Source organism: Grampus griseus (genome assembly GCF_964374135.1).
Source record: "Grampus griseus genome assembly, chromosome: 6".
NCBI lineage: Eukaryota > Metazoa > Chordata > Mammalia > Artiodactyla > Delphinidae > Grampus > Grampus griseus.
This window is the reverse complement of record NC_139000.1, coordinates 48,645,258-48,671,464: the sequence shown is the minus strand read 5'-3', so window position 1 is coordinate 48,671,464 and position 26,207 is coordinate 48,645,258. Positions and strand designations below refer to the sequence as shown.

The 26,207-nt window shown below is 44.8% G+C and overlaps 1 protein-coding gene across 1 annotated transcript; it reads right to left on the bottom strand.

Annotated features, from left to right (window-relative positions):
- Window positions 1-599: 599 nt before the first annotated feature.
- KLF9 (KLF transcription factor 9) lies at window positions 600-24,995 on the bottom strand. The gene is made up of 2 exons (XM_082656193.1): window positions 24,368-24,995; window positions 600-4,008 (listed from the first exon to the last, which is right to left on the bottom strand). Exons 1-2 carry the CDS (start codon window positions 24,870-24,872, stop codon window positions 3,779-3,781), a joined length of 735 nt encoding a protein of 244 aa, XP_082512319.1. The 5' UTR covers window positions 24,873-24,995; the 3' UTR covers window positions 600-3,778.
- Window positions 24,996-26,207: the final 1,212 nt, after the last annotated feature.

Here is a 26,207-nt window from a genome sequence, read left to right as displayed (position 1 = left end):
TGCTGAAAAGATAAAATGAGAAAAAAGTCCTAAACACTCGGCCCTGTGACTAGCATACAATAAAACCTTAACAAACACTAGCTAGCTAGTATATATCTATACTAGATTATACTACAATGACAGGTTTTAGATTCTCTAGACTAAATTACACACACACACACACACACACACACACACACACACACACTTTGGTGTTCATCTTCACTTGGTTTAATGGGTCTATTGTTTTGCCTTTGAGACTTCAACTTGTGTGTCCTTATCAATACCATATCTCAAGAGAACAATCTGAGTAATATCCTCTGACTAGTTCCTGGCACACACCAGAACAGTTATGAGCTTTATAAACCTCTTTAAGTGATTTACCTGAAATATAAATATTCCCCTCCAGTATAATACAGTGATTTCACGTGGCCTCCGTTCCATCTACTTCCTCAGAGGTCTGTGAATAGTAAATACACACAAGTCTACACAAATACCTCACGTGTTGAAAGGCCTATTAGGGTAAATCATCTTTGCACTCATCACAAGTTAAAGAAGTAACCCCCAGTGTGACAGAACATGCCCCTTTTACAACACATAATGGCTGGAACAATTCAATCTTTATCATTTATTATTTTTATTTGGACAACATATATACATATGTACAAAATACCTACTGTCAGAATCCTCTTTTATAATTTCATTTGATTTACAAAAACGGGACAGCAAAATAACTTAGGTCACTAATACTGTACAAAAATAAAACTGATTAAACAGTTGTAAAGATCAGTATCTTACAGTGTTATAGATCATTCATCTGTTGTGAAAGAACATCTCAATCTATCCAGAGTGATGAGTACTGTGCTTAATCTACCTGCAAACTGACAACGAGTCAGTTTCTGTAATTATAACTATACCAAATATAATTCTCAAAAGAAGCATGATGTAGGGCTACACCTTAAAGCCACGGCATCGTTCCACAGTGGTGAAGGGCTTTCTTCTTCCCTAACCAAGGAGAGGAGTTATCTTAACTCTAAAACTATTAAATTTTCCAGAATATGACAGCTACTTACAGTATTAGATAAAACAATTTTTCTTTCTTTTGAAACACCTGCAACAGTCTTTCAAAAAATTCAGTTTGGTTAAAAAAGTAAACAAAAATTACTATCCTCCATTTGGATTTTTTTAAGTTAAATCCATGGTCTTTTTAATATAAAAAGTAATTGTTTCATAGTTTTAGTGTTCAACGAACTCTAGTAGTCCTATTTGAACCATATCTTGATAGAGTAAATCTAATTAGAATGCTGGTTCCTGTTTTGTGACATTTTAAAACAGGAGTTATCACAAGGAATAAAAAGCCTTGAGTTTATACGTTATGTTACTATAACATAGAAGAGAATATCAAATGTGTGTTCTTCAACGACTTGAAAAGGCAAGTAGCAACTTTTTTGGGGAAGTAAATTGTGCATTTTTTTTTTTAAAACAAGTTGCTGCATTTACAACCATCTAAGTGCTGGACAAAAGCCACATGTAGATTTACTCCTGAAACTACAAAGATTGTCTTTCACTGACTTTGCTTGGTTTTCCTTCATTTCGTTCTGTGAGGGAAAGATGAGTTTGTACAAGTTAGTGGGTTGCTAGGCAACGCCAAACTCCTCACTCACTAAAAGGCAGCATGCAGAGGGTCACAAGCAGAACCATTCCATGAGTTCAGTAAGAAATAGGCAGCCTAACCTATTTCATATGGAAGAACAGATGTCCTTAAAACTTATTTTGGACACAGAAATTAAAATTTGGTTTAAAATAAGCGTTTCAAAAATCTGAAACAGAGGTAGAAAGTGTTCTTTATTTTTCCTGACATGTTTTCCCGTGAGAAAACACTTTCCTTTTTATCCCATGGACTGCTCCCAGTCCCTAATGTTAAAAGCAGTTCTCTTTACAGAACTACTAATACAACTACGCTGGTTAAACAAACAAAAGAAAAACACCGTGCTAGTGATGGTTACTGTATTGGAAGTTGGAGTCAGCTGTGACCCATGCCGGCTGCAGGAGTCCACACTGGTTCTGAACGGGAAACAAGCATGTGTCAGGTGAAATGATGAATTCACCCCAGGTTTACACAACACATCTCATAGCACACGTATAAACTAGAGTGCACCATAACTCCCTGTTTTAAATATCAGATAAAATTGTCAGAAAACGTTGTTTCTGATGAAAAAGAAGAATATGTAAACATTTCCCCCACGATCACTGCTGACTCCCCTATTTGAGGTTTCTTCTCAATGATGAAAACTCGGTTCATTTTTCTGACCACGTAAAGGCCAAAATTAAGTTTTCAGGTAAATGGCATATTATGCATATAGTGGTTGAGGCCATTTTAGACCCCTGGATACGAGATCTTATAGTGGTGAGGCTACTGATGTAAAAGATACAGTGTTGTGTTTTCATTCCTATATGTTCCATGTGCCTTCCTTCTCCAAAAGGGATGATTTTGCGCAGTCTCCTCTGAAATCATCGTGGTATCTTCCCTTAGCGCTCACTACTTATAGGGGTATGTTATTTTTCTTTTCACATTTCAGCTCCCTTTTCCTTTTACGTAACTCTTGCACCTGTTAGTGGCGGTTCTGTAGGAACATGGGACGGTAACCGACAAACCTCTTCCCCAAAGAATAAACGTTTCCAGAGCTAGTTACTGTTATGCACCCATTCAAATAAAACCCAACAGAGTCAAAGCCCTCGCCCTTCGTGGCATTATGGTACAATAAGAAGAGGTTAATTAAAAGGACCGGAAATTTTGGAAAAGTTAATAGAGTTAAAATTGTTTGTTCTTTTTTAAATTAAAAAATATATATACTACCCTCCTTCTCCTTCAGCGTCTGTTGTATATATTCTGCCCTCACATCTCTGCCATGATTTCATAGGGAAACGTGTATACTGTAAAATAAGCAGATTATAACGTGGTTCCAAACAGAATGTCTGCTTCTATCCTTAAAGCATGTATTTAACTTATTCATCCTCTGCGTTAGAAAATAAAAGTGCAGCTTATGTTCAAAAAGTACAATTCATACAAAGCAAGGTTTGAAAGTTCTGTACTTACAGTAACCTTTCAAAGGTGTGTCTTGATTAGTATAAATTCATACTGCTTACCCATTGGCTATAAGTAACTTTTTTGTTTTCAAGTCTTTAGATGACAGATCATGCTGGAGTAGATGTGCTCTTGCTTGCATAAAGACAGCTGTGCTATGGCGTTTCGTATCTCAAAAGGTAACGTGATTCAAGAGAGTGGTTTTGCTAAAGAAACTGAAGCACACTCGTCATTACATTAAAAGGTAAGAAAACAATTCTGAGAGACAGCAAGCAGAAAGGGCCCAGAATCACTGCGTGATGCTACAAGTCAACTCACCCAGTCAGACATATGTACACCAGTGTTGAATCTTTAAAATTCTACCCCAGTCTTGGCTTTAACCCCCTCCCCACACCTGCCACCCCTCCACCCACCCCCAAAAGAAAATTAAGGAGAGGAAAAAAAAAAAAAAAGCATTTATCTTCCCTCCAACAGTCAGAGACGGTTCAGAGTTGCCTCTGCAAGGGGGACCAAGTGTTGACTTTGATCTTAGGCTACAATGTGCTTTTTAAAAACAACGCAGGGAGAGGAAAATTAGACTAGTGACCAAAGAACAGCGACTTCCTGTGCTGGCAGCGCGCCTCTTCTGGGCCATGGTTCCCACCTGTCTGTCTGTTCGCTGGGAGTAGTTCGTCCTTCCGGGTCCGTCCCTCCCTGGCTCGGGTGGGCAGCACCTCACAAAGGGTTGGCCAGCGCCTTTTTGGATCGCTTGATCATGCTGGGGTGGAACTCCGTGTGCCGCCGGGCGTGCTTGGTCAGGTGGTCGCTCCTCATGAAGCGCTTCTCACACAGCGGACAGCGGAACTGCTTCTCCCCCGTGTGGGTCCGGTAGTGGCGGGTCAGCTCGTCGGAGCGAGAGAACTTTTTAAGGCAGTCTGGCCACGTGCAGGGAAAGGGCCGTTCACCTAAAAGAAGAGAATCAGGGATACAGGTTAAAGAACGTGTAACCGAAATTCTCCAGGCTGGTCCTGGTCAACCATCCCCATGACTCAGGAAATAACTCCTTTGTGTTCTGGGCTGAATTGTGTGCCCCCCATTCATAGGCTGAAGTCCTAACCCCCAGTACCTCAGAATGTGGCTGTATTTGGAGATAGGGTCTTTAAAGAGGTGATTAATGTTACATGAGGTCATGTAATCTAATGACTGGTGTCTTTATAAGAAGAGGAGATTAGGTCACAGACTTGCAGAGGAAAGGCTGTGTGAAGATGCTGGGAGAAGACGGCCAGCTACAAGCCAGGGAGACGGGCCTCAGAAGAAATTGACTCTGCCAACATCTTAATCTTGGACTCCCAGCCTCCAAAACGGTGAGAAATAAATTTCTATTGTTTAAGCCACCCAGTCTGTGGTACTTTGTCATGGCAGCCCTAACAAAGTAATACCATGAAGAAATTGCTGAGAGTCATCTTCTCTACGTAAATGAGCTTGCTATTTGTACCCAATGGATCCCCAAGAGCCTTGGAAACTATATTTTCCAGTTTTTGTCTACACGGTTGCTGGTTTCACGAGTTCTCTCCGAGGAGTCAAAAACCTTAGCCCTTTGCTAAACTTCCTGGCATTGTACAGATGGAAGAGAACTGGGGCATCTAATCCAACCAACCTCCCACCAGAGGCAGGCATCTCCCCTTAAGCTCCTGAGTGTTTGGCCACCCAACCTCTGCCTGAGCAATTCCGGTGGCAGAGCCCCTTACCTGCCAAGGAAGCCTGCTTGTTTCTGAGCATCCCTGTAATAAACACTCTTATTGATGTGAAACCTGCCTTCCTGCGAAGGCCATATCTTAAGTTATATTGTCTTAACACTAAAAATTAGTTTTTTCCCTCTGCCACATAATAATCCCTTAACTATCTGAAGACTGCTATCACGCCATTCTCTAATCTCTTCTGGTCTAGTTGAAACAATCCCAGTTTCTTCCATATTTCTCATAAAAGAAGAACTCACATAATTCTAAAATAATAACATAAGCGCAGGCACAGCACTAAGGGTTTCACACGCATTATCTCACTGACTTCTTACAGGACACCCCACGGAGGTGGCCCATTTTACAGATGAGGCTTAATACTTGTCAGAGTTTCCACATCCCTCCCATTACGGTTGCTCTCCTCAGATTCACGCTATTGTCTCCTCGTCCCACTTAAAACGCAGCTAAGCCCGCCTTCCAGACATGATCAGGCCAGCACTGGGGGCCTCCTGACCCCTGCATTGGCAGGGGAGAGTCTGTGTCCATGTTTGTTGGGCAGGACACACACAAGCAGAAAGGCAGAGAGAGCTGCTTAAGATCAGAGTCTTGCTTGCTCTTCTTGTGAGTGACTGTCACCACCCCCCAGCTCTGAGCACCTGCCTACCTACTCCTCACACCTTTCCAAGCACAGCCCAAAGCAGCTGCTTCACAGACTCAGGACACAGACTCTGGTTTCCACAGAACTCTCCAGACACTCCTTAGGTAGGTGTGAGGAGTGAATCTTTTCTCACTCCTGTTCCCACCTTCCTGGGACCCAGAGAGAGGCTCAAAGGGCCTGGAGCTGCCCAGCGTGGTGCATCTGAGTCATCCAAAAATGATTCTTTTCCCTAAGCTTCTCCTAACCTGTGCCAGAGATGTGAAAATAAAGATAATAACAACAAAATACCTCTATCACCTTCGTGACTAAGGTTTTACTTGCTGTTCTCTAAGCAGAGATATAGCCATCACGCCATGTACAACCTACCTGCTCTTATGGGAAACCTGATGTGGGCAAAACAAATTTGTATAAACAGATTCACTATACACAGGTCTAAGTATAAGTATTTCCTCACTGAGCTCTAAGCTGCAAAGCCACAGCAGCAAAAGGCAATAGCAAGCCAGTGAGCCCTGAGCCCTACCCAAGGTGGATGCTGTACGAGGATACTCAGAGGGCCAAAAAGAGAGGGAGAGGAAAAAAGGAGCTTCAGACTGAAGCCTCTGAAAAATCCAATGACATGGAGTTGAAAACTACACTTCTGCAACTTCTGTTGGATTAAAAAGCATTTTTACCCAGTTCAGCAGAACTTTTGAGCAAAAGGCAAAATGCAGGTTATCATAACCCAACAAGGTTAAGCTTCGCTGGGCAAGGACAGCATCCCGTCTGACCTCCGTGCTACTTGTGCTGTCAAGCATTTAGTAAAGGCCTCAGCTCTGTGCGCGTGTGCGCGCTGAGTCTGCTCAAACTCCAGGTCGCGCAGGTGACCAAATCCTGCTCAGAAGTTCCCAGACCACAGGAATATTTCCGGGCTATTCTGAATCAGACTGCAGCCAAGTCCTCACTAACCCAAATGAAGAATCTATGGGAGAAGTGTTCTTTAAACATGTTATGTTAAAAAATATAATGAATAGTTAGAATTCATAGCGTGATAAGTTGTAAAAAAAAAAAACAACAGACCAAAAACCCCTGTCTGTTGTCCCTTTCCTGAAGCCCTCTCTCCACTGCTTGAGGATTTGGTGGGGAGGAAAACAATGACAAGGAAAAGTTCTGTGTTTTCTCAACACTTGTTAGGACAGACACCCATCAGAGGTTGTTTCCTTGAAGGAGTGGTAATGTGGTTTAGTTATTCACCGGCACATGTTTCTTTCAAGCGAGTCATGAGGGGAGATTAATTTATTTGAACGGATCTGTGTCCATTGTGGGAAAAATGGGTCAGAAGACCACTCTACTGTGTGCTAAGACTGGAAAAGAAATAAGGCACCCCTTGTTTTAACAAGATGGAAGTGATAGTGGGAAATCATCATGAAGCCTGAATCAGCTGCATGTACTGGAGATCTATTAAGCATTTATATGCTTATGATTTAAAAAGATTTCAAGTGTAATCAGGGTCCATTCCCATCGGATTCCCTTTCGGTCTAGCTTATGGCTACACACTCTTCACTGCCCCTCACAGTTGGCATGTGATTGTTCTCATTGCTTCTAATCCAGGTGCTGTCATTGACCTAGCATCCTTTTCCCTGAGTGCTTCAGAGACACAGGGTCACCCACAGAGCCCAGAGCAAATAAGAGCCAACAGTAGCCTTTGTTAGATTCATATAACGTGTATAATTCAAGCTTACAGTTTCCAAGCGTTTAAAAATAGATCTACTTGGAAGTGAGTTGCTGGTCTAAAAGCTCTAGAATCATTTTGATTTTTCTCAGATCCTTTGGAAAAGCATTAGGGGCTTTTGGTCAATGATCTAAATCAGGGGTTAGCAAACTATGGACCATAGGTCAAATCTGACCTGCTGGAATAAACACCATTCCTATACTTAGTTTTTACCAAATGGTTGAAAAAAACCAAACAGTAACATTTTGTGGCAGGGGAAAGTCATATGAAATTCAGGTTTTCATGTCCGCATACAGAGTTGCACTGGAACACAATCATACTCATTGTTTATGTATTACCTATGGCTGCTTTTTCACTACGACAGCAGTGTTGAGTAGTGATAAGAGATCGTACGGACCACAAAACCTAGAATATTTACTATCTGGTCCTTTATAGAAAGTTGGCTGACCCCTGATCTCAACCTGCAGGCCTGAATTTCTATCTAGTGTACACCAGAATCTGTAATTCCAAATGTCTTCAGGAGCCAGACACATAAGAAAAGTGGGTGAAATGCCAAGTATATTAGACCATGGATTGTAGAGGAATCTGGGGCCAACTGGGGAGTGCTTTCCACACATAAAGGCATTCAAATTCGACACGTGATGAAACACTGTGCCAGCCAAGCAGTGTGTGTTCAGGGGACCTGGATTCTTCTTGGGGATTTGCAATTTGCAGCCCTATGAAATCAACCACCTCTTTAACCCAGTGGAGAGTTTGCATACAACCTATACTATAGGATGCATTTCCACATGTTAGTTAATGATAGACACATATTAAGGTATCTAGAAAAAGATACGTGTTTTTTTTTTGTTGTTTTTTGTTTTTGCGGTACGCGGGCCTCTCACCACTGTGGCCTCTCCCGTTGCGGAGCACAGGCTCCGGACGCGCAGGCTCAGCGGCCATGGCTCACGGGCCCAACCGCTCCGCGGCATGTGGGATCTTCCCGGACCGGGGCATGAACCCGTGTCCCCTGCATCGGCAGGCGGACTCCCACCCACTGCGCCACCAGGGAAGCCCCAGGCCCTTCCTTTCAGCTCAAGGCTAAGGCCCCCAAAAGAATGGTTAACCTTCTTTATACAGAACAAATCATATGGTAAAGCAACTATCAGTTAAAGAATATTTAAACTTGTCTTTCGTATTAATGAGAGAGTTACCATCCTCCTGGGGGAAAAAAATAAAAAAGGACAGACATGTACTCGTGCTTTATTTCTGGCCTTCACAGGAAAACACACCCAGAGGCAGTGACACAATAAAGTCTGCTTTACTGGAGCAGAGCTGGTAACAGCACAAGTTTCTGTGCATTCTCATTATTTATATACCACTTCCCTTCCCCTTCAGCAACAAGCTCAGCGCCTCTCACTGACAGACTCAGCTCTGAGTATAAAACATACTGGATCAAAACGGCTACTGAACACTGCATCAAACGTGTAAAAGGCTTTCTTTGCAGAGACAGGTCAGGCCTCCAGAACTCTCCTGGGTCTCCAGTGGGTTCAAGAGAAGCGGAGGGGGGGCCTTCTGGCTATGCACTCGCTAACTTGATGGCTCATTGCTTTTAAGGAGCCTCCACCCTACCCGGTGATTAGTTGATGATGTCAAGTGAAGCTTATTCTTCTCGGTAAAGTCGTGAAGTGAACAGTGGTGAGCTTTCCATATAGAGGGAGAATGAGGACAAATACGGGGATTGCTAACTGGATATATCCAGCCCTGTCCAAGCTCCCCAGAGCTCAGATGGACAGCCATTGCAGTCCTGGCCTAGGGTCTCGACCCTCCCCCTCCCCCCTCTGATCCTCTCTCTTCCCCTCCCACAACTCCACAGAAGAGCCCAAAATGGGCTAAACTTAATTGGGTTTAAGAGGGTTAAAAATACCAACTCTGAAGCTTCCACTGCTTTGAGGAAAAGTAACCCAATCTAGTAAAACAAATCTAAGGGAATTGGGCCTCCTTTTCAAAATAGAACTCTAAAAATGTCAATTAATAATCATAGCTTCGCACAGATGTACAAAATCAAGGCTGTTTCTTGAGGAAAAATAGTGTTTTTCTTAATTACAAAAAAGCAACTAGGATTCCAGAGATAAAAGGATAATTTGATATTGGAAAATCATAATGATATTACATGTCATTTAATAGGTTAAATTCACCCCCACCCACACTCATATCTTGCCTTCATAAATGCAGAACAATATCTGATAAAATTCAACATCCATCCCTAATAAAAGCTTTTAGGAAAACAAAATAGTTCCTTAACAGGATAGAAAATATAGATTCAGACCTTTCCCCAGCAGGGTCAACAGTAAAATGAAGGCCGCATTCCCACGGAAGTCAGGCAAGGCAGGAATGGACTCCTGCCCCAATCACTGTAGCTATTTAACGTTGTTCAGGAAATGCTAGTGAGTGCAATTAGATAACAAATTAAGAAGTAAATTGTGGGAAGGAGGAGGCAAAATAAGAATTACTTGCAACTGATACAACTTCCTATTTGGAAAGTCTAAGATAACAAAAGTTAAAAATACAGAGCAGAGACTGGCACAGCACTGTAAATCACCTATACTTCAATAAAATAATTGAAGAAAAAAATGCATTCATAGGTGTAAATATACAAAAGAGCAATGGTTTTCTTATATGCTAAGCATAGTCAGTCAGGATAAGCCCACCAATAAAGTTCAGGACCTGCATGAAGAAAATCATAAAACTACGATATGAAAGGAAATGAATAAATGGGACATTTCCCATGTCCCATTGATGGCAAGACCCAATGTTCTGAATATGGCAATTCTGTACAAATTCATCTATGAAATTAACACACACCATAGAAATTCTTTTTTCTTGAACTTGACAAAATTATTTTAAAGTTCATTGGGAAGAATAAATACCCTCCACTTGCCAAGACAATTTTGGAATAGAACAATAATAAATGAGCACTTGCAATACCAGTTATTAAAATGTATGATTAAAGCTGAAAAAATTAAGATAGTGCGATACCAGCATAGGAAAAGACAAATCAGTGGAGCAGAGTCAAGTCTGAAGATAAACCCAAGACTACAGGGATGGGCATTTCAAATCAGTGAAGAAAAGAATGTTTAATTCAATAAATGGCATAGATATCTGGTAAAAAAAAAAAAAATTAAATCTGGATCCCTACCCTTATACCTTACACTTAAATTCCAAATGGAATTATTTACATTTACTGTACACGTAAATGTAAAAAATAAAACCATAAAGGTAAAAGAAAATACAGGTGAATATTTTTAGAATCCCGGAATAGGGAGAGACTTCCTAAACATGAAATCAAAGGCAGTACCCTATTTGAAGGATAGTTTTAAAATACTTAAAAATGTTAAACTTCTGCATGGTAAGATACATATACACACACACACACACACATAAGTAAAAAAATTTAAGAACCAGGGGAGCTTCCCTGGTGGCGCAGTGGTTGAAAGTCCGCCTGCCGATGCAGGGGACACGGGTTCGTGCCCCGGTCTGGGAGTATCCCCACGTGCCGCGGAGCAGCTGGGCCCATGAGCCATGGCTGCTGAGCCTGCGCGTCTGGAGCCTGTGCTCCGCAACGGGAGACGTCACAACAGTGAGAGGCCCGTGTAGCGCAAAAAAAAAAAAAAAAAATTTAAGAACCAAAACAGTGAACAAATAAAGGAAATTGCAGCCTATGACAAAAGGTTAAAATCTGTGGTACAGAAAGGGCACTAGCAAATCAAAATGAATAGCCCAACTTAATAAAATGGGGCAAGGATGCAAACAAGTAATCTATAAAATAAGAACTACTAACATCCAATTAATAAATATATGAAAATATAGTCAATCTCATAAGTAATCAAAACATGCCAATCAAGACACCAATGAAATACACATCAGGCTGGTAAAAGTGTTAAAAAGTATGTTCATATACCTATCATTGATGGTGGCATGAGGAAATAGGCATGGGTGGAAATCAGAATTGTTCCAGGACCACCTGGCAATACATTTGTCCAGGAATTATTTGTGGTAACAATTAGGGAGGAAAACAAAAATATACAAGGATACCAACATTGTTTATAAAAGGTAAAGCTTGGTGACAACCTAAATGTCTAACAATAAAGAACTGGTTTAATACTTTAGTGTTCCATGCAGTGGAATAATATGTGCCTGTTAAAAAGGTACTAGATTATTCTATACAGAAGATGTTAGCAATACATGGCTAAGTGAAAAGAGCAGTGCATGATCTGCTGTGTATGTGTGTGAACTTCTAAGGAGAGGAAAAATCCTGGAAGAATATATGCAAAATATGAACAATAGTTATCTACAGGTGAGGGGATAACCTCTACTTCTTTTTGTAATTTCCCCCTATGTTTTCTGAGTTTTTTAAGCAAGTACAAATTTCTTTTATAAAGAGAAGTCAGAAAAGTCTTACACAAAACAAAGGTAACAACTGTTTTGATGCATATGAGTTCAAATTTTTCCACCAATGGGTTGATCAAGATCCGATTCCATTCGAGGGGTGGGTGGTTTACACTCTATTGAGAAATAGACTCCAGTGTCCAAGACCAAAGAAAGGCAAAGAATCCTTCTGCTTCCTTCTCAAATTGTTAGAAAGTAAGAAACTTTCAGAGTAAGCTACGTGTGTTTTCTCACTCCTCCCCCACCTCCTCCTCTCCTTCTTCCATATGTGAAAGGAAAACGGCCCTTGAGAAGAGACAGGAATCTCCCTTCAGATACCAAGTGACACAGGCAGCGATGGCAGGGCTGCCCCACCAAGGAGCAGGCTCCTTAGGAAGCAGGGGGAGAAAGAGGCGCAGATACACAAAGCCCAGAGCCCAGCGCAGTGTTCCTGGTGCAGCACCAGCCCACACAGTTGCCGCAACCCGAAGCCATTGACACCCCACTGTCCATTATCATCGGTCCTCCTTCCCCATGGGAAAGCAATGCTAACCTGCAGGTACAAAAATGTGAGCTTTGCTTTACTGTTCTTCATTTCCACACCCAAGTGCAGAAGCACCCATACACTTGCATCGTCTGGGTACAGCCAATTCTACATTTCCCTGCATAAATCATTCCAATTAATATCAAACTCAAAAATCAAGAAATTAAAAGCCTCCTGTTCGCCAGAAATGTTGCTACTACCTACACAGGTAGATGTCCTAAAAAGACAGAAATTCTTGATAGCTTCAGAAGAATCCTGCCTGAATGCCATCCCATCACATTATGGTTTGCTCCTGGCCTCTCTCTCTGAATCCCTCTTGTGATTTGGTTTCCTTTTACATTTCATTTGTTGATACAACGGACTCATTATAGAGTCTGGATGTGAGATTTTACTTCCTGGTCCCTGTGATTATCTGTGGAAAGCAGCCTGTCTCCATACTTGAGGTTCTGAACTGGGAAGTGGGTGTCCGTAACGTCTGCCATGCAGTACTTCCTCACCGGAAGCTGGTGCCTAGCTATTTGGAAGCAAGCCTGTCCGAATATTGCTTGCACATTCCCACATTCTCAACTGATCTGTGAGATGGCACATGTGCCAGGACCTCAGAAAGGAAGACAACAGACAATAGAGTCTTGACTCTTTAGGTTCTCAACCCAGCAAGAGATATATCATTATGCCTTGATGTCTCCATTACCTGGCCCCCAGCTCAGCAACTCTGAAATGGCAGAGACGTAAGGTGATCTACCCACGTCCACACAGCTAGGTCCAGGCCCAGATTAGCCAATGCCCATGACTGCATTCTTCCTCCCACCCCAGCCTGTACTGCCTCTGCCCAGTTCTTTGTGGAAAAGAGAAATAGTAAATAAATAACCTACTAGGCACTAAACATTGAACAGGATATGTAAGTTTGATGGCAAAGCTATGCTGAGAACGTAGATTCTTTGAATCTTTGCATTCTGGGTTATTTTTATGACCACCTTAATTCAAACCCATCCTGTTTCCGATGAAGCCAACTCAGAGAGCCAATGACTCGCCCAAGGACATCCTTAGAACCAGTTTTCAAATTCTAGCTTCAGTTCTGAGCACTGAACAAGATTAGAGGTGAAAGCAGAACACAGGCCTTAACTAAATGTAGAGACAGCCTTTTCCGTGTTTTTCTAATCCTCTTACTCCCAGGCCCTCCTTTCCAGATGCATTGCCTCGGGGAGGGAAGAGACAGTTTAAAACAAGTAAGTTGCTGCTAAGCTTGAGGTTTCAAAATAGAGCTTTAAAAATGTAAAGCAGACCCTGAAATCCTCAAATTCTCTTAATTTGCCAGAGCTTGTAGCAAGACCTGAGCTATAGGGAGAGAAACTGGAGGAGCTGTGTTTAGGGAACAGATACAGAGGTCTGAGAAGTGCAAGCGTTCTGGACTCTCCTATTAGAAACAGTCTTGGGCAGTCTCAGAGGCCGACCACTGCTGCCTGGCCCACGGCATGCCTGGAGCCTGTCTGAGCCTCTCTAGGGAAGTCGCCACACACACCAGGGCACCTGAGGAGCTGGGTAGCCACGCTGAGAAAAGGGTCTCAAGTGTTTGCCTAAGTTTCCACCCCTCCTAATGTTTCATCTGAGGACCAGGACCCAAACTGGTATAGGGCACCCTCGGGGAGACCAGCAAGGTCAAAGGATGGCACGCAACACGGACAGCCCTTCCATGATGCCGGAAGAAGAGGTGAGGCTCTTGCCCACCAAGTAGATCACTCCCAGGAGAAAGAAAGGCAAAAGGAGAGACAGAGAGAACTCTGATTTTGTGACTATGTACCCAAAAGAGAATAAAACTTAACACAAAAGAGACTGAGAGACCCCAAATTGCCAAGATAAAGTTTGTCCACCAACAGCAGAAATGGTGGGGAGGGCAGGGGGGCTCAAGAGAACTCAGTTCTCTTTGGCTCAGAAAAGACAATGAGCAAACCAGGAAGACACAGGAGGCTGTTGTCTGGTTAGTGGATGCCTCCTCTACCTGCCACTCAGGTCACGGCACTCGCAGTGACCCAGAGTGACTAGTGACGGTGCTCCAGCATCAGGTTTCCAGCTGTTTCTCTCCGGGCTCAACCTCTGTACACTGCTGGCATGAGAGTAAGGCTGCGATGACCACAGATCCTACTCACACATGCCACATGCGCCATCAACACATCATTTTTCCAGCTTTTACGGAGTGAGCCACTAATTCATACAGTCTGGTGTTTGTCACCAAAGACCACGAAGAACGGCAGGGTTGAGCTGTCCAGCTCTTACCAAACAGCCCCTGCCTGACTCCCTCAGCCCTCCTGGGGCAGGCGTTCCTGGACAGCGCTTTGAAGTTTGGGAGCAAGCAGGGCACTGAGAAAACATGACTCAGGTCAGAGGTGCAGACTGTGTCTGTTTCACACTGGGAACCCCCGCTTCGGTGGGCAATGCTCAGCAGACAAGCATCCTGTGGCTGGCCATGGGTATGAATTGCAACACCCACGGGGGAAAGCAGCTGTTTGCTTGTCATTCTGCTTATTTTCATTAAAACAGCAATGGTACAAAACTACTGTAGAATTATGACAGCATAGGGATTTAAGTCATTTTTATATGTTTTTTAAGTTATTTTTAAGATCTAATTTTTGCCTCTTACGATTTATTGCGGTGTTTTTGTTGGGCATTACGTACACCGAATAGATTTCTGAATCCCATTGGGAACCACCATATAAACAGCTCATCTTTGTAAAGACAAGGCCTCTCTCTATTAGCACACAGGGTGACAAACGTTCACGTAAACACAATTCATTTCTCTGGGCATTAAAATAGACGACTGGAATTAAGACCAAGTGAATGGTGCCACTGATCACATTGTTGCCGCTATACATGTTCCGTGTGAGGTTTTGGGTACTGGCTTCTAGAACATCCACTGAGCAGGGCCTATGGGGCTGATCCTGACGATAAGAAATACGTGTTGAAATAATCTATCTTTTACAAAGACTATTTAGTATACAGCTATCTTATAGGTTGAACTCCAGAGAGAGTTCAGAGCTCTTTCTCTTCAAAGGGGAGAAAAATGAGAGAAATTGTTGTCATACTAATCTGTCTCTCATTTTGTCAAACTCTGCCTTTGGGAATATCCTGTCTGTAGTTCTAAATGGGTGGATCGAATGAACAGCTGCTGGTTTCGCCTGTCTGGCACCTATTGCCTCTTTGGGGTGATAAACAGCACACCCTGAATTTCCTTTTGGAAACCATTCCTTCCTCACTCTGAGTTTACGTAATTCCAGGCGGGCGACCCCACACCCCAGGCCCAGAGGTTGGATGTGACCCAGCTGTGCCACAGTGACTGAGTTCAGGGACAGGCACAAAATTCTGTGTTCTGAAGCCTGAAGCCTGGGACTTTTGCTGGAATCACTAGAAAAGGGGAACTGTCTTTCCACAGGGCTTGCTGAATTGGCAGGATGGAAGTCCGAACTGCTGGCAGCTACCTTACCACCGTTCAGAGACAGCCTGCGGGTGAATGAAGCCAAAGCAGAGGAGAGCAAGGCTGGGCCAGGGAGAGAGGAAGGCACTGACCACCTGTATCCAGAGATCCCTAACACTAGAGTGACCCCAAAGGCGGTGGAAATGGCAACCTATGAAGTTCTCATTTTTACTAAGCCAGTCCAAGTTTGGGTTCTGTTCCTTACAACCAAGAGGCTTGATTAAAACAGCTGTGGACCCACAACTGGGATCTTTTTCAATTGGAAGGATGAAGGTTCTGGATAGCTACTGGAAAATACAGGATAGGTTTGGCCAGGTCCATGATTTCTGAAGGTATTCCTCACCAAGCTTCATAAAAACAAACCAGAAGCCAGAGCTAGAACCCAAGAGTATAGACAATGGTGGCTTCGGGGCCAAATCCAAGAGAGCCATGCAAAACACAGGGTCTCTTACTACTGGCAAAAACCCAAGGAGTCCTCGTCAACAACCATTCACGGTGCAACTCCAAGCACCTAGAAACATAGTAGGAAAACTTCAGAGTAACCTTGGACTAAGTTAACTAACTCCAATTCCTCCTATAAAATGAGAATAAGAGTACCTTCCTATCGCATAGGACTTCTGGGAGTTTAAATGTAACAATGTGTGTAAACCATTTGGCTTGGAACTTGGAGTGTAATACATGCTGGATGCTTCATTATCATCACTATCAATAGCATTATTACTAGTATTAATAATTTATAATTATTATTACTATCAACACTATTATTATCCACAACATTCACAGTACCTGCTGTCAACATCTAGCACACCTCTTTGCATGTAACAGTTACTCGATAACAAGTATTATTTAAATGAATGAGCTGCTGCTGGATTAATGTGGAACTGTAAACAAAAATTCTAAGCACCTCAAGGGCTTCTGGCCAACACATGTAGATTATTTTTAATTGTAATACTTAGTATATGGAGACACTGTGCTAAATGCATTAAATACCTCATCTGAATTAAGTTTCATAAAAACTCTATGAATATATAATTACTGAACTCCATTTTACAGATGGGAAAACTGAGGCTCAGAGAGTTCTCATAATTAGAAAGTGGCAGAGGCAGGATTCAAACACAGGTCGGAGGGACCCCTAAGCCGGTGTTCTACTGGCTCTACCTACTGCCTCCCTGCTGAAGGTAGAGACCTCTCTGGAGACCCCTCATCTTCAAGTTCCTTAGGGTGGCCTGGTTTCCTTCTCACAGGCCTTACTCTGCTTTTCTGACTGCCTCTGTCTCATCAAAGCTGGCTCCCTGGAAGGGAGAGATGGTAAAAATCTCCATCTCTCTGATGAAAGAGGATCTGTAAGATTCCTTCCAGTTATTAAATGTCCATAATTCTCAGGCAGGATTTTTGTGCTTTTGTCTATTGCCTGCCTCACTGCCCCACTTCGGTTCAAGTCAGGTCCTCTGGGAGGCACTTCTAAAACAACGGAGACTCGCCATGGAAAAACGTTCACACTTTGTTTAATACAAAATACTGCTGCCTGCTTTTCAAATCCTTGTCATTAGTTTTGTATGACTTAAGCTCCCGTCTCTTTATTTTAATCTATTTAAATAAAGTCCTCACTTCAAAAAAAAAAACAAAAAAAGGGCTCAATCAGGGCCGAATTCCATTCTGCTGTTCAAATTTGCGATCATTTTCAATTTTGGTTAAAAAAAAAATTCACATGCCCAGTGGTCCTGGGCTTAGATGGTGAGCTTACTGGTTCTTGCAGCTCTAGAACCTTTAGATTTCAGATCCAGACGTTCAATTCTCATCTCAAGACTCGAAAGGCTGATAAACTGAGATTACAAGGGAAGCCTGCGGGTGCACCGTTGTAAACATGGGCTTTAATCACAAATAGAAAGGATGCCTTGGAAAATCCCACGCATGAAAGATGGATGCCTCTCACTCCCTTAGTGGGAAAGGCATTCTCTATGAATAATAACTAACGTTAGTCCTATTATTTGCTGAGGGGACCATTTGAGGCTGGGATAAGACAAATCTCTACTCCTGGCCTTAAAGCACCAAAAAGGTATTAAAGTTTCGGGAGGGCTCCAGGAAGGCAGGAGTAGGAAATCCCACAAGCAATGGCCTTGGCCGCTCCCATAATAAAAGGGCAGAGCTTCCCCCACCCCCCCCACCCCCCCACCCCCACCCCCCCACCCCCCACCCCCCGACTGACTCCCCCTCTGCCCTTTCACTCCGTTAATTTGGTTAATGCAAAGCAGCTCTTTAAACCAAGGTTAAAACAAAACAAAAAAATGTTAACCAGATTGAAAAATCCTCAGGAGACCATGGGGGAAAGGAATCCAAACCTAAGAACTGCAAAGAATTCACAGTGAAGGAAGATCTCCATTTGGCTAAGCTCCGGCCTGGAGCACTTCAACTTCCCAGGACCCCATGTCCTCATTGTGCTGCTGAGGAAACTGAGGCTCTGGTAGCTTCTACGCTCTGCCCAACGTTACGTGCCTGCCAAGGCAGAGAGCCAGACTTTGAACCCTGGTGGTGTGCTTCCAAACCCTCCAGAGCACCCCCAATGCTTCAATGGAACAATCCTCATCTATCTGAGAGGGTTAAAAAAAAAAAGCATTCACTTTTTTACAGACAAAATGATGGATGTGATGACCTCTCAAGGTCACTTCCAACATCCAAATTCTATTCTTTTGATACTAACAACTGCTTACACCAAATGCTCTGAGTTGGGCTTAGGCCTGTGACTAACTTCCCAACAAAAAGTGGGGCAGAGCAAGAGACAGGACTGCTCAAAGACCACAGCAGAGGATCCCATTTCTTTCCCTTTTTAACTGCCTGTGGGCTTTTCTCCTTCCTTTGCCCCTCCTTTTTGCATGTGTTGCATAGAAACAGAAACTGCCTTTGTACCAATTACTAGGCACTAATTTACGCTCTTCAGAGGGGGCGGGGCTTGCTGGAGAAACATTAGGAAAAGGTGGGAGGGTCGGAGGTGGGGGAGGATTCTAGCAGCAGAGGCCTGGAATGCTGCAAGCTCTTTCTCCAAGCCTGAGAACAGACAAGAGGAGGAAAGAATATTTAAAAAGTAACTGGAAAAAATTTTTGGAAGACTAACAAAATTGACAAAGCTGGCTTTTCTTTTCTTTTTTTTTAAATCAAGTATGCTCACGATCATAAGGCATTCTGAAATCAAAATGATGGTCAAGAAATCCGACTCTAACCAGGGCACCACGTCAGGTTGCTTTAGGGGCTCCTGAACGAGTGAATACTGGGAAATCACCCACCCACTTTTTTTCTCAATGAGCTTTTTAAGGAAGACCATTGTCAGCCACTTTCCCAATATGTCACATGATGTTTCTCCCTGGGAAGTTAAATCGGGGAATTTCCCACAGACATTGCAGAATGACTAGTTCCTAGGATAAGCGTCAACAGTTGAGCCAGGAATGTATATCTGACCCTTATGTTCAGAGTCTCAAGAACTGATTTCCCTCAGGTTACATCTTTGCGTCTGAAGGTAATGGGGTGTTACCGTCAAAACAGCACGCTGTGGACTCTGGTACCTCCCTCCCTGACCCAGGCTCCACTTGCATTCCTCCCCTCTCTCTTCTCACCACTCACAGATTTGAGAGGAAAATCACGGGAAACAATGGTTTCACTCTGTAATTCTACCCCACTTGTATTTTCTGTTGTGAGACAGTAATCCCGCCAGCAGCAGCAGTTCTTCTAAGGCAACCCCGCTTTGTCTTGCTAGGGCAGCTAGGTGCAGGATGATGAAGGATGGGGTGGGGGGGGAGGGAAGTGAGGAGGGAGCAACTGGTCCTTCCTACCTCCAGGACCAGGAATAACGAGCTGTTAGGCCCCCTCACAGGCCTCAGTCCCCAGGGTGAGATTACAGCAGTGAGCTGGGGCTCAAGCAGCTGTGGGCCATCTTTCCTTGGAAGCAAGGGAGCCTCTAGCCTCTTGTCTGAAACCCAGAAGCAAACCCTGCAGGACATCTTTGCAATTCTTAGACTCCTATCATCCTCCACAGCTAGAGCCTGTTTGCAGTCCTTTGCTCTCATTTTTTCCCCGACAGGTTACGTGAGCCTGGGTCTAGACAGTCTCACTGGGGATGGGGATGGGGGTGAAATCGCCCCCACAGGGCAAAGATTGTCTCTTTGGCAGGTTATAAAAGTCTTAGCTATTACAATGGTTTGTGGCCTTATAAAGGGGCACAGTACATAAGCAGCTCTACAGTATGTCTGTGGTACTAAAATGTCACGGGGAGGACAATTATAGGGGAAAAAATGGCTAATCTCCTTAGGGGAGACAAAGTGGAAGAAAAGGTGGCAAAACGATGATCTATGCAGGCCCCACTCAGACTTAATTGTAAATACATCTTGGATGAAGCATGTCAGGCTATGAAATACCACTCTACATCACTTTGGGGAGCATTATGGAAAGAAGAAGGGGGCAGAGAGGTGGTTTCCTTCAGGACCAAGGCACAGGGCCTCCCTTCTACTCAGGAAGAGAAGAGCAAGTGGGAAAGACTGGGCAGGGGCGAATTAATGGGCTGCCCAGAGGCCATTTCAACACCCTGCCCTGTCCCTCAACCCCTGCCTCCTGGGTAACGGAAGTGGGTCCTTCTCATACCTCTGATGGTACTAGACTCTCCCGAACCAAAAAGTTGACTCCAAAGCTTTTTGTAGCAATTAAGGAAGAAGAGTTCACGAGGCACAGAGCAGGCCTGGCTCCTGTATAAGCAAACTTTTAAAACTTTAGTCTCAGGGAAGGAAATCTGCCTGAGTTAGAGCTAGCCAGTGATGGACGTTGCTAGAGGGGCCAGAAAATCTATTTCCTGTTTGGAGGATAACTTCCATGGTGGGAGCTACCCAGGTCCCCTCCACCAGATATTCTAGGTAGCCCAGAGAAATGTTCAAACAGGATGAAGAGAAACAGAAGCAGCCACTGCTGGCTGCTTTTGCAGTTCTTGTCTTTCCTTGTTTTTCACGAACTTCCTTCTGCCCTATTAAAAAAGTACATTGTTTTAAAATTTTTCCCACAAAACTGGGGTGTGCTGATTGGGATTTAGGGCTTTCTGGTTTGCAGAATCCTGTAAGCAGTGCCCTTAAGCTCAACCCATTGTCACCATTTGGGGACAGCTGATTTAAGTCCCTCCAAAAAGATAGTAAAATTGTACCTGGCATGGAAGTAAGGCCTAAGGTTTCTATCACTGCGATGGCAACCTAGCATGACTCTACATCAGCTGGTTCTGATGACTTTTGAGCTGGAATTTGGATGCAGTTGTTTACCTCTCCAAAAGATACCCCCATGTGTCTATGTGTGTGTGGGTGTGCCTGTGTGCATGCGCAGGGTGACCACAAAGTTAGGAAACTTGGGATAATCCTTTTTTCTTTTTTCTTTTCGCGGTCCTAGAGAGGCTGAGGGGACGTGGGAGAGGGTCTGGGGAGTCAGTGGGTTTGGGTGTGGGTTTGTGGAGGCCAATTTGGGGTGTGTGCTCAGAGGTGGGGGGTGGCGTGTGGATGTAGGGTGTGCCAAGATAAACTTAAAGTGGGTTGCATTTTCAAATAATAAGCTCAGTATGTTTTCAGGAAAAGTACTCCAATGGGTCTAATACTTAATCAGAAACAATAAATACACTCTGAAGTGTCCAAAAGGTCTGGAGACAGAAAAGTTCATATTCCTTGTACTTTTTCTCAGATTAACCATGGATCCACTGCTTAAATTTTAGAGGTACATCACCTGAGAAGATATCTGATCTAGAGGGTGAAGAAAAACAAACTGAACACAGTATTAGAAAATGTAAAGTACTGTACTACTTAAAAATAAGTTTCTTCTATGTTTCCTGATTTTAAGCTCTGCCCAGTACACACAAACTATTATCTTTGCACAAGAATCCAAGTTCAGAGATGGTACCCTATCTTGTGGATTAAGAAACTGAGGCTCAAATAGAGAAGAGACTGCAAACTTAAATGCCAACAGAGACCATGTAAATGATTAAAATAAGGGAAACTGCCTCATATAAAGAACCGTCAGTTCAAGCCAATTGTTGCTGGGCAGGAATTCAGACGCAGTATTGCCAGTTCATTCGATTTTTCCAGAGAAGCCAGAAATCTGGATTTGTGTGGAAATCCTGATTTTTCCATGTTAGTAACTAAATCTTTACAAACCCTGTGCTAGTCAAGCCAAACAAATTTGCAAAGCAAATTCCGCAGCAGACCTCTAGTTTACAAACTCTGAACTAGGTTAACATCTCACAACTGGGAAACAGAAGGACAAATCAGAACCCACCTCAGTCCACCTCAAAGGGGTCTTTTCTCTTAGGATACTCTAGAAATAACTGCACTGAACTAAACACAATTTTAAGTGTCTCAACTTCTAAAGCCACTGGTTCTGGAACTTCCCAGGTGGTCCAGCGGTTAAGACTCTGCGCTTCGATCCCTGGTCAGGAAAGTAAGATCCCGCATGCCATGCAGCGTGGCCAAAACAAATAAATATATAAATAAACCCACTGGTTCTATAAAAGTGGCATCGGTATGAGACTCTAGGAGGATAGGAGCAAGCAGCAGGAGGGATTCTGGTTGGGCCACATTGTGCAGGGGGGGTGTGGCTGGAATTTTAGTTCTTAAAAAGTCTTCACAAAATACAGACATTCCAACTGCTACCTCTTGACCATCTTCTGGGTTTAATACCAGCAAAAAATAGAAAAATTTAAAAAAATTTTTTCAATCAAGATGCTACCCCACCCTAAAGACAATCTAACTGGAAGCTGAATGGGAAACTTCCAAATGCATGAGACCTCCTACGAGTCTCGTATTTAGAGTATCCCTTGCACACACCTTCTCTAGCAGGAGTACACTTCTGACAGTCTTTACAGAGGCTGAGGTTTTTGTCCAACCATGTCCTAGCATTACAGAGCCCCCAAACATAAATAAGACACCTGCAATTACCACATCACTAGTTTCAAAAGACTGACTGTAGCATATAAAATGGGATTAACACTTCACTTCGTTTTCCACTACAGACTGTGTAAAAGGTTCTCCTGAAACAACTGAGCTCACTTGCCTCGTGGAGAATTAAAGAGCAGCGTGCGTGCACGCACACATTAGCAGCCATTTCTATATGCCTGAGAAAATCACTCAGCAGAACGGCCCAGAATGCTCTTCTGAGTTGGACAGACTCAGGGAGCTAACAGAGAAGCTCCGCAGGCCTCCCCAACTGCACAACTGGGCAGCTCCCTGAAGGAGAAAGTGCCTTTGCTCAAGGTGGCAGTGGGTGTCCCTGTGAGCTGAACTCTGGGAACATGGCTGACACAGCCAGGCCCGCCCAACAGCTGTTGGTGAGTAACACCCTCTGGTTAATATACCCCTACTTCACCCTGGGAGCCTCGCTAAAGGTCACATCCCCCAAGCCAGGCACATCAACCTTACAGACACAAACTTTAAAATGTGCTGTTTTACGGCAACCTAGATGACAACCGCAAAGAGAACCTGATTTTGCATTAACCATGAGGAGGAAATTCAGCTTTACTCCTGTGCCAGCAGCCACCTCCACAAGAAGCACTTTCCAAAGGAAATAAAATATGAGATGCAGTTACGTGGCCTCTCTTTAAATAAGCAAAACCAAACCAAACCAGCCAATGATCATTTTGAAACCACAGGCCCAGGGCCTCATCTTAAAAGTACCAACAATTACACCAAAAAACGACAATACTTTCCAAGTAACTCCAACAACCTCCTCTTAAACATGGTGTTATAGGACAGAGGGAAAGGAGTTCATGAGAGGACCAAGCACTGTGCTTCCTTATCAGAACAGCAGCTGTAAAGGAACCTTATTAAAGATGAGGAGACAGCATGGTCAAGTGTGAATGCTTTCCAACTTTTTCTGAATATGTGAAACAGAACCAACAGAATTGGCTGACCAAGGTTCCTATAAGTCTCCAAAGCCCATTTTATACTGCAGATGTCTTACCAGCCACATGCATCTGATCAGCCCTGCCTTTGGCTCTCCCTGGGAGAGACCCTTCCACGGGGCCTCCAGAACATCCCAACGTTCATTATCATCAGCCTTGACCTCCGGCAAGAACCACACCTCCTCACTAACTGCTCTATTCAGGGTGGCGGGTGCGACCTAAATCACGTGGGAAAAAATCCACTCTGAAATCTCATTAAAAAAGCTAACTAGTTGTGAAGTTAACCAACCATCACTTGATCAAACTTCTCTGCTGCCTGAAGCAGTGTTATTTTAAACCTCTCTGGGGACTCTTGGCCAAATTTAAAACCACCTTGGCAGGCCCTGAAAAGTAGCAAGCATACAGCTAACCGAGCCCTTAGTCATCCCTAAAAGGTTCCATATAATGTGCGCCGCTTCTCCAGGTTTCGGCCACTTCGCGGCAATCCCACAAGACAGTAAAATAAAAGATACGCCATTTGACTGTGCCCCCCAACCCCCGCCAGCGTCTGTCCAAGTGGGGTGGCCCCAGAGTCGCCGGGTGCGGGAGTCCTGGGGGGGGCGGGGCGGGACAGGGGAGGGGCGGCACCACTCCCCATGAAGCCACGCACATCGGCTGGCACTCGGCACTCACTCTGCCCGCCAGGTTAAGGCTCTCCGTGGCTTCTAGAGGCTGGGGACGATTAAGGAGTGAGCTTTCCGTCTCTAACCGGTTCAATCATTTTAAAGAGTTAAACAGCATCTCATCCTAAGTATTTGCACCCTTTCGGCCGAGCGTGGTGTCCTTTAACGCCCAGGAAGGCTGCCCGGCCAAAGGTTAACTAACCCGAGAGTTGGGTGGGAGAGGGAGACGCCGCTAACCTGTATGCACTCTGTAATGGGCTTTGAGATGGGAGGATTTTCCATAGACTTTCCCACAGCCACTGTAGGGGCACTTGTGCCTCTTTTCGGAGGCGTGTTTCCCCTTCGCAGCCACTCCAGGGTGGAGGAGGGAGAGCGGGCTGGGCGCGCTGCCAGGATCCTGTCTCTCCTCCGGGCTGTGGGAAGGACTCGACCCAGATTCGGTGGTCACGTCGCTGTCGGATCCCATATCCTCATCTGGACTCTCCAGGCTGTCGCTGCACACCGAGGGGGTCTGGATAGGTCGATACTTGTTCAGGTCCAACAAGCTCTTGGCGATGGTGACCAGCGTGCAGTAATCCTTCCAGGTGTCCCCCGGGTCACCATGCTCCTTGGTCACCTCGCGCTCAGGTAGTCGCAGCCGCTCGGCGTCCGGAGCGCCCCCATGCTCCGGCACCGCAGCGCGGTTCGAAATGGAAACCAGACACTGGGCAGCCACGAAGTCCATGTAGGCGGCCGCGGACATGGTGCGGGCGACAGCAGCCCCGGAGGCGCGGCCAAACTTGGCGGTGGCTGCGGAGGTTCAGCTCGCCGTGCCCTGGCCTCGGACGACGAGCGCGGCGCGGCGCGGCGCAGCGGCCAAGGGGGCGGGGGCGCGGGGCGCTTCCGACTCGCAGGAGCGCCGAGGCGACCTCAGCCCCTCATCTTTACGTAACCGGCAGCGCCTCCGCACGCAGCATCCACGGCCCCGGGCTCCGCCGCGCTGCCGCCTCTCGCCGCCTCCGGTGCCCAGAGCCGGGCGCAATCCGCCCGACGGGCGCGCAGTCTGCTCCGAGCCGGCTCCCCTGGAAAGATGCCACACGTGGCGGTCGTCGCAAGTTTATTCGACCGAAAACGCCCCGAGGCGCTGGGAGAGGAAACTGCAAGAGAGGTACACGCCCTCGGCCGCCTTTTCAGTCCAGCCAAAGCCCTAGGACATTCACCCAACCACCCGGACGTGGGTGGCAAGGGCCGGACCAAGCGCCAGGTCTAAGAGACACTTTTCCCCCAGTCCACTGACGGCTTCTGAGCCCCTGCTCTTGCCGGTGCGCACCGTTCCGGCATTCTCTCGCTCAGTAACAATTTCGCAGAATCCCATCACGTCACAATCCAAACCCCCTCCAATTGGCCAGTGGGGAGGGTGATTCAACTCTGTTTACTTTCTTCCTCTGCCAGTCAGAACAGTCTTTCGGTGGAGAGGTGCGTCTAGAACTGAGGCGTGCGGCCAATCCGACAGTTCTGTTTCGATGCCTCGTGCTACCTCTACAGCCTCGAACGCTGACATTTAAAAGGGTAACAGCCGGGAGGCTGGAAAGGAGCAGCCGCGCATCTCTGGGAGTGTCTCTCAATCCCTTAGCCGGTCCAGGCCTCTTGGCTCACGTTCCAGCTTGCGGAGCTGTGGGATACACCTTCCCTACTCGGTTGCGTTCCTTCTTACGACAAAAGAGAACTTCAGTTTCATTTTCCAGCTCGCAAACAGTTAAGTGACTTCCTGCAAACGCTACAGTCCCAGCAACCAGTCTTCCAATCAAAAGTAAGTTGGTTGATGTCACTGACATTGGCTCAGCCAATCAGAAGGGCATTCCGAAGGCCAGCGCTGCACACTTGTAAACGCGAAGAGCTGTAGTGAAACTGAACACATCCTTGTACTTTGTGTTGCTGATGGGAAAATCGAGATATGTATGGGAGGGCAGTGGTGATAAATAAATGCAAAGTGAGTCAATAATTTAAAAAAACAACAACTAAATATGTCAGGCCAAGTTGCTCAAGAATAAACACAAATGAGAAAGCATCAATTCGTTTTTCCGTTTCGGGATGCAGC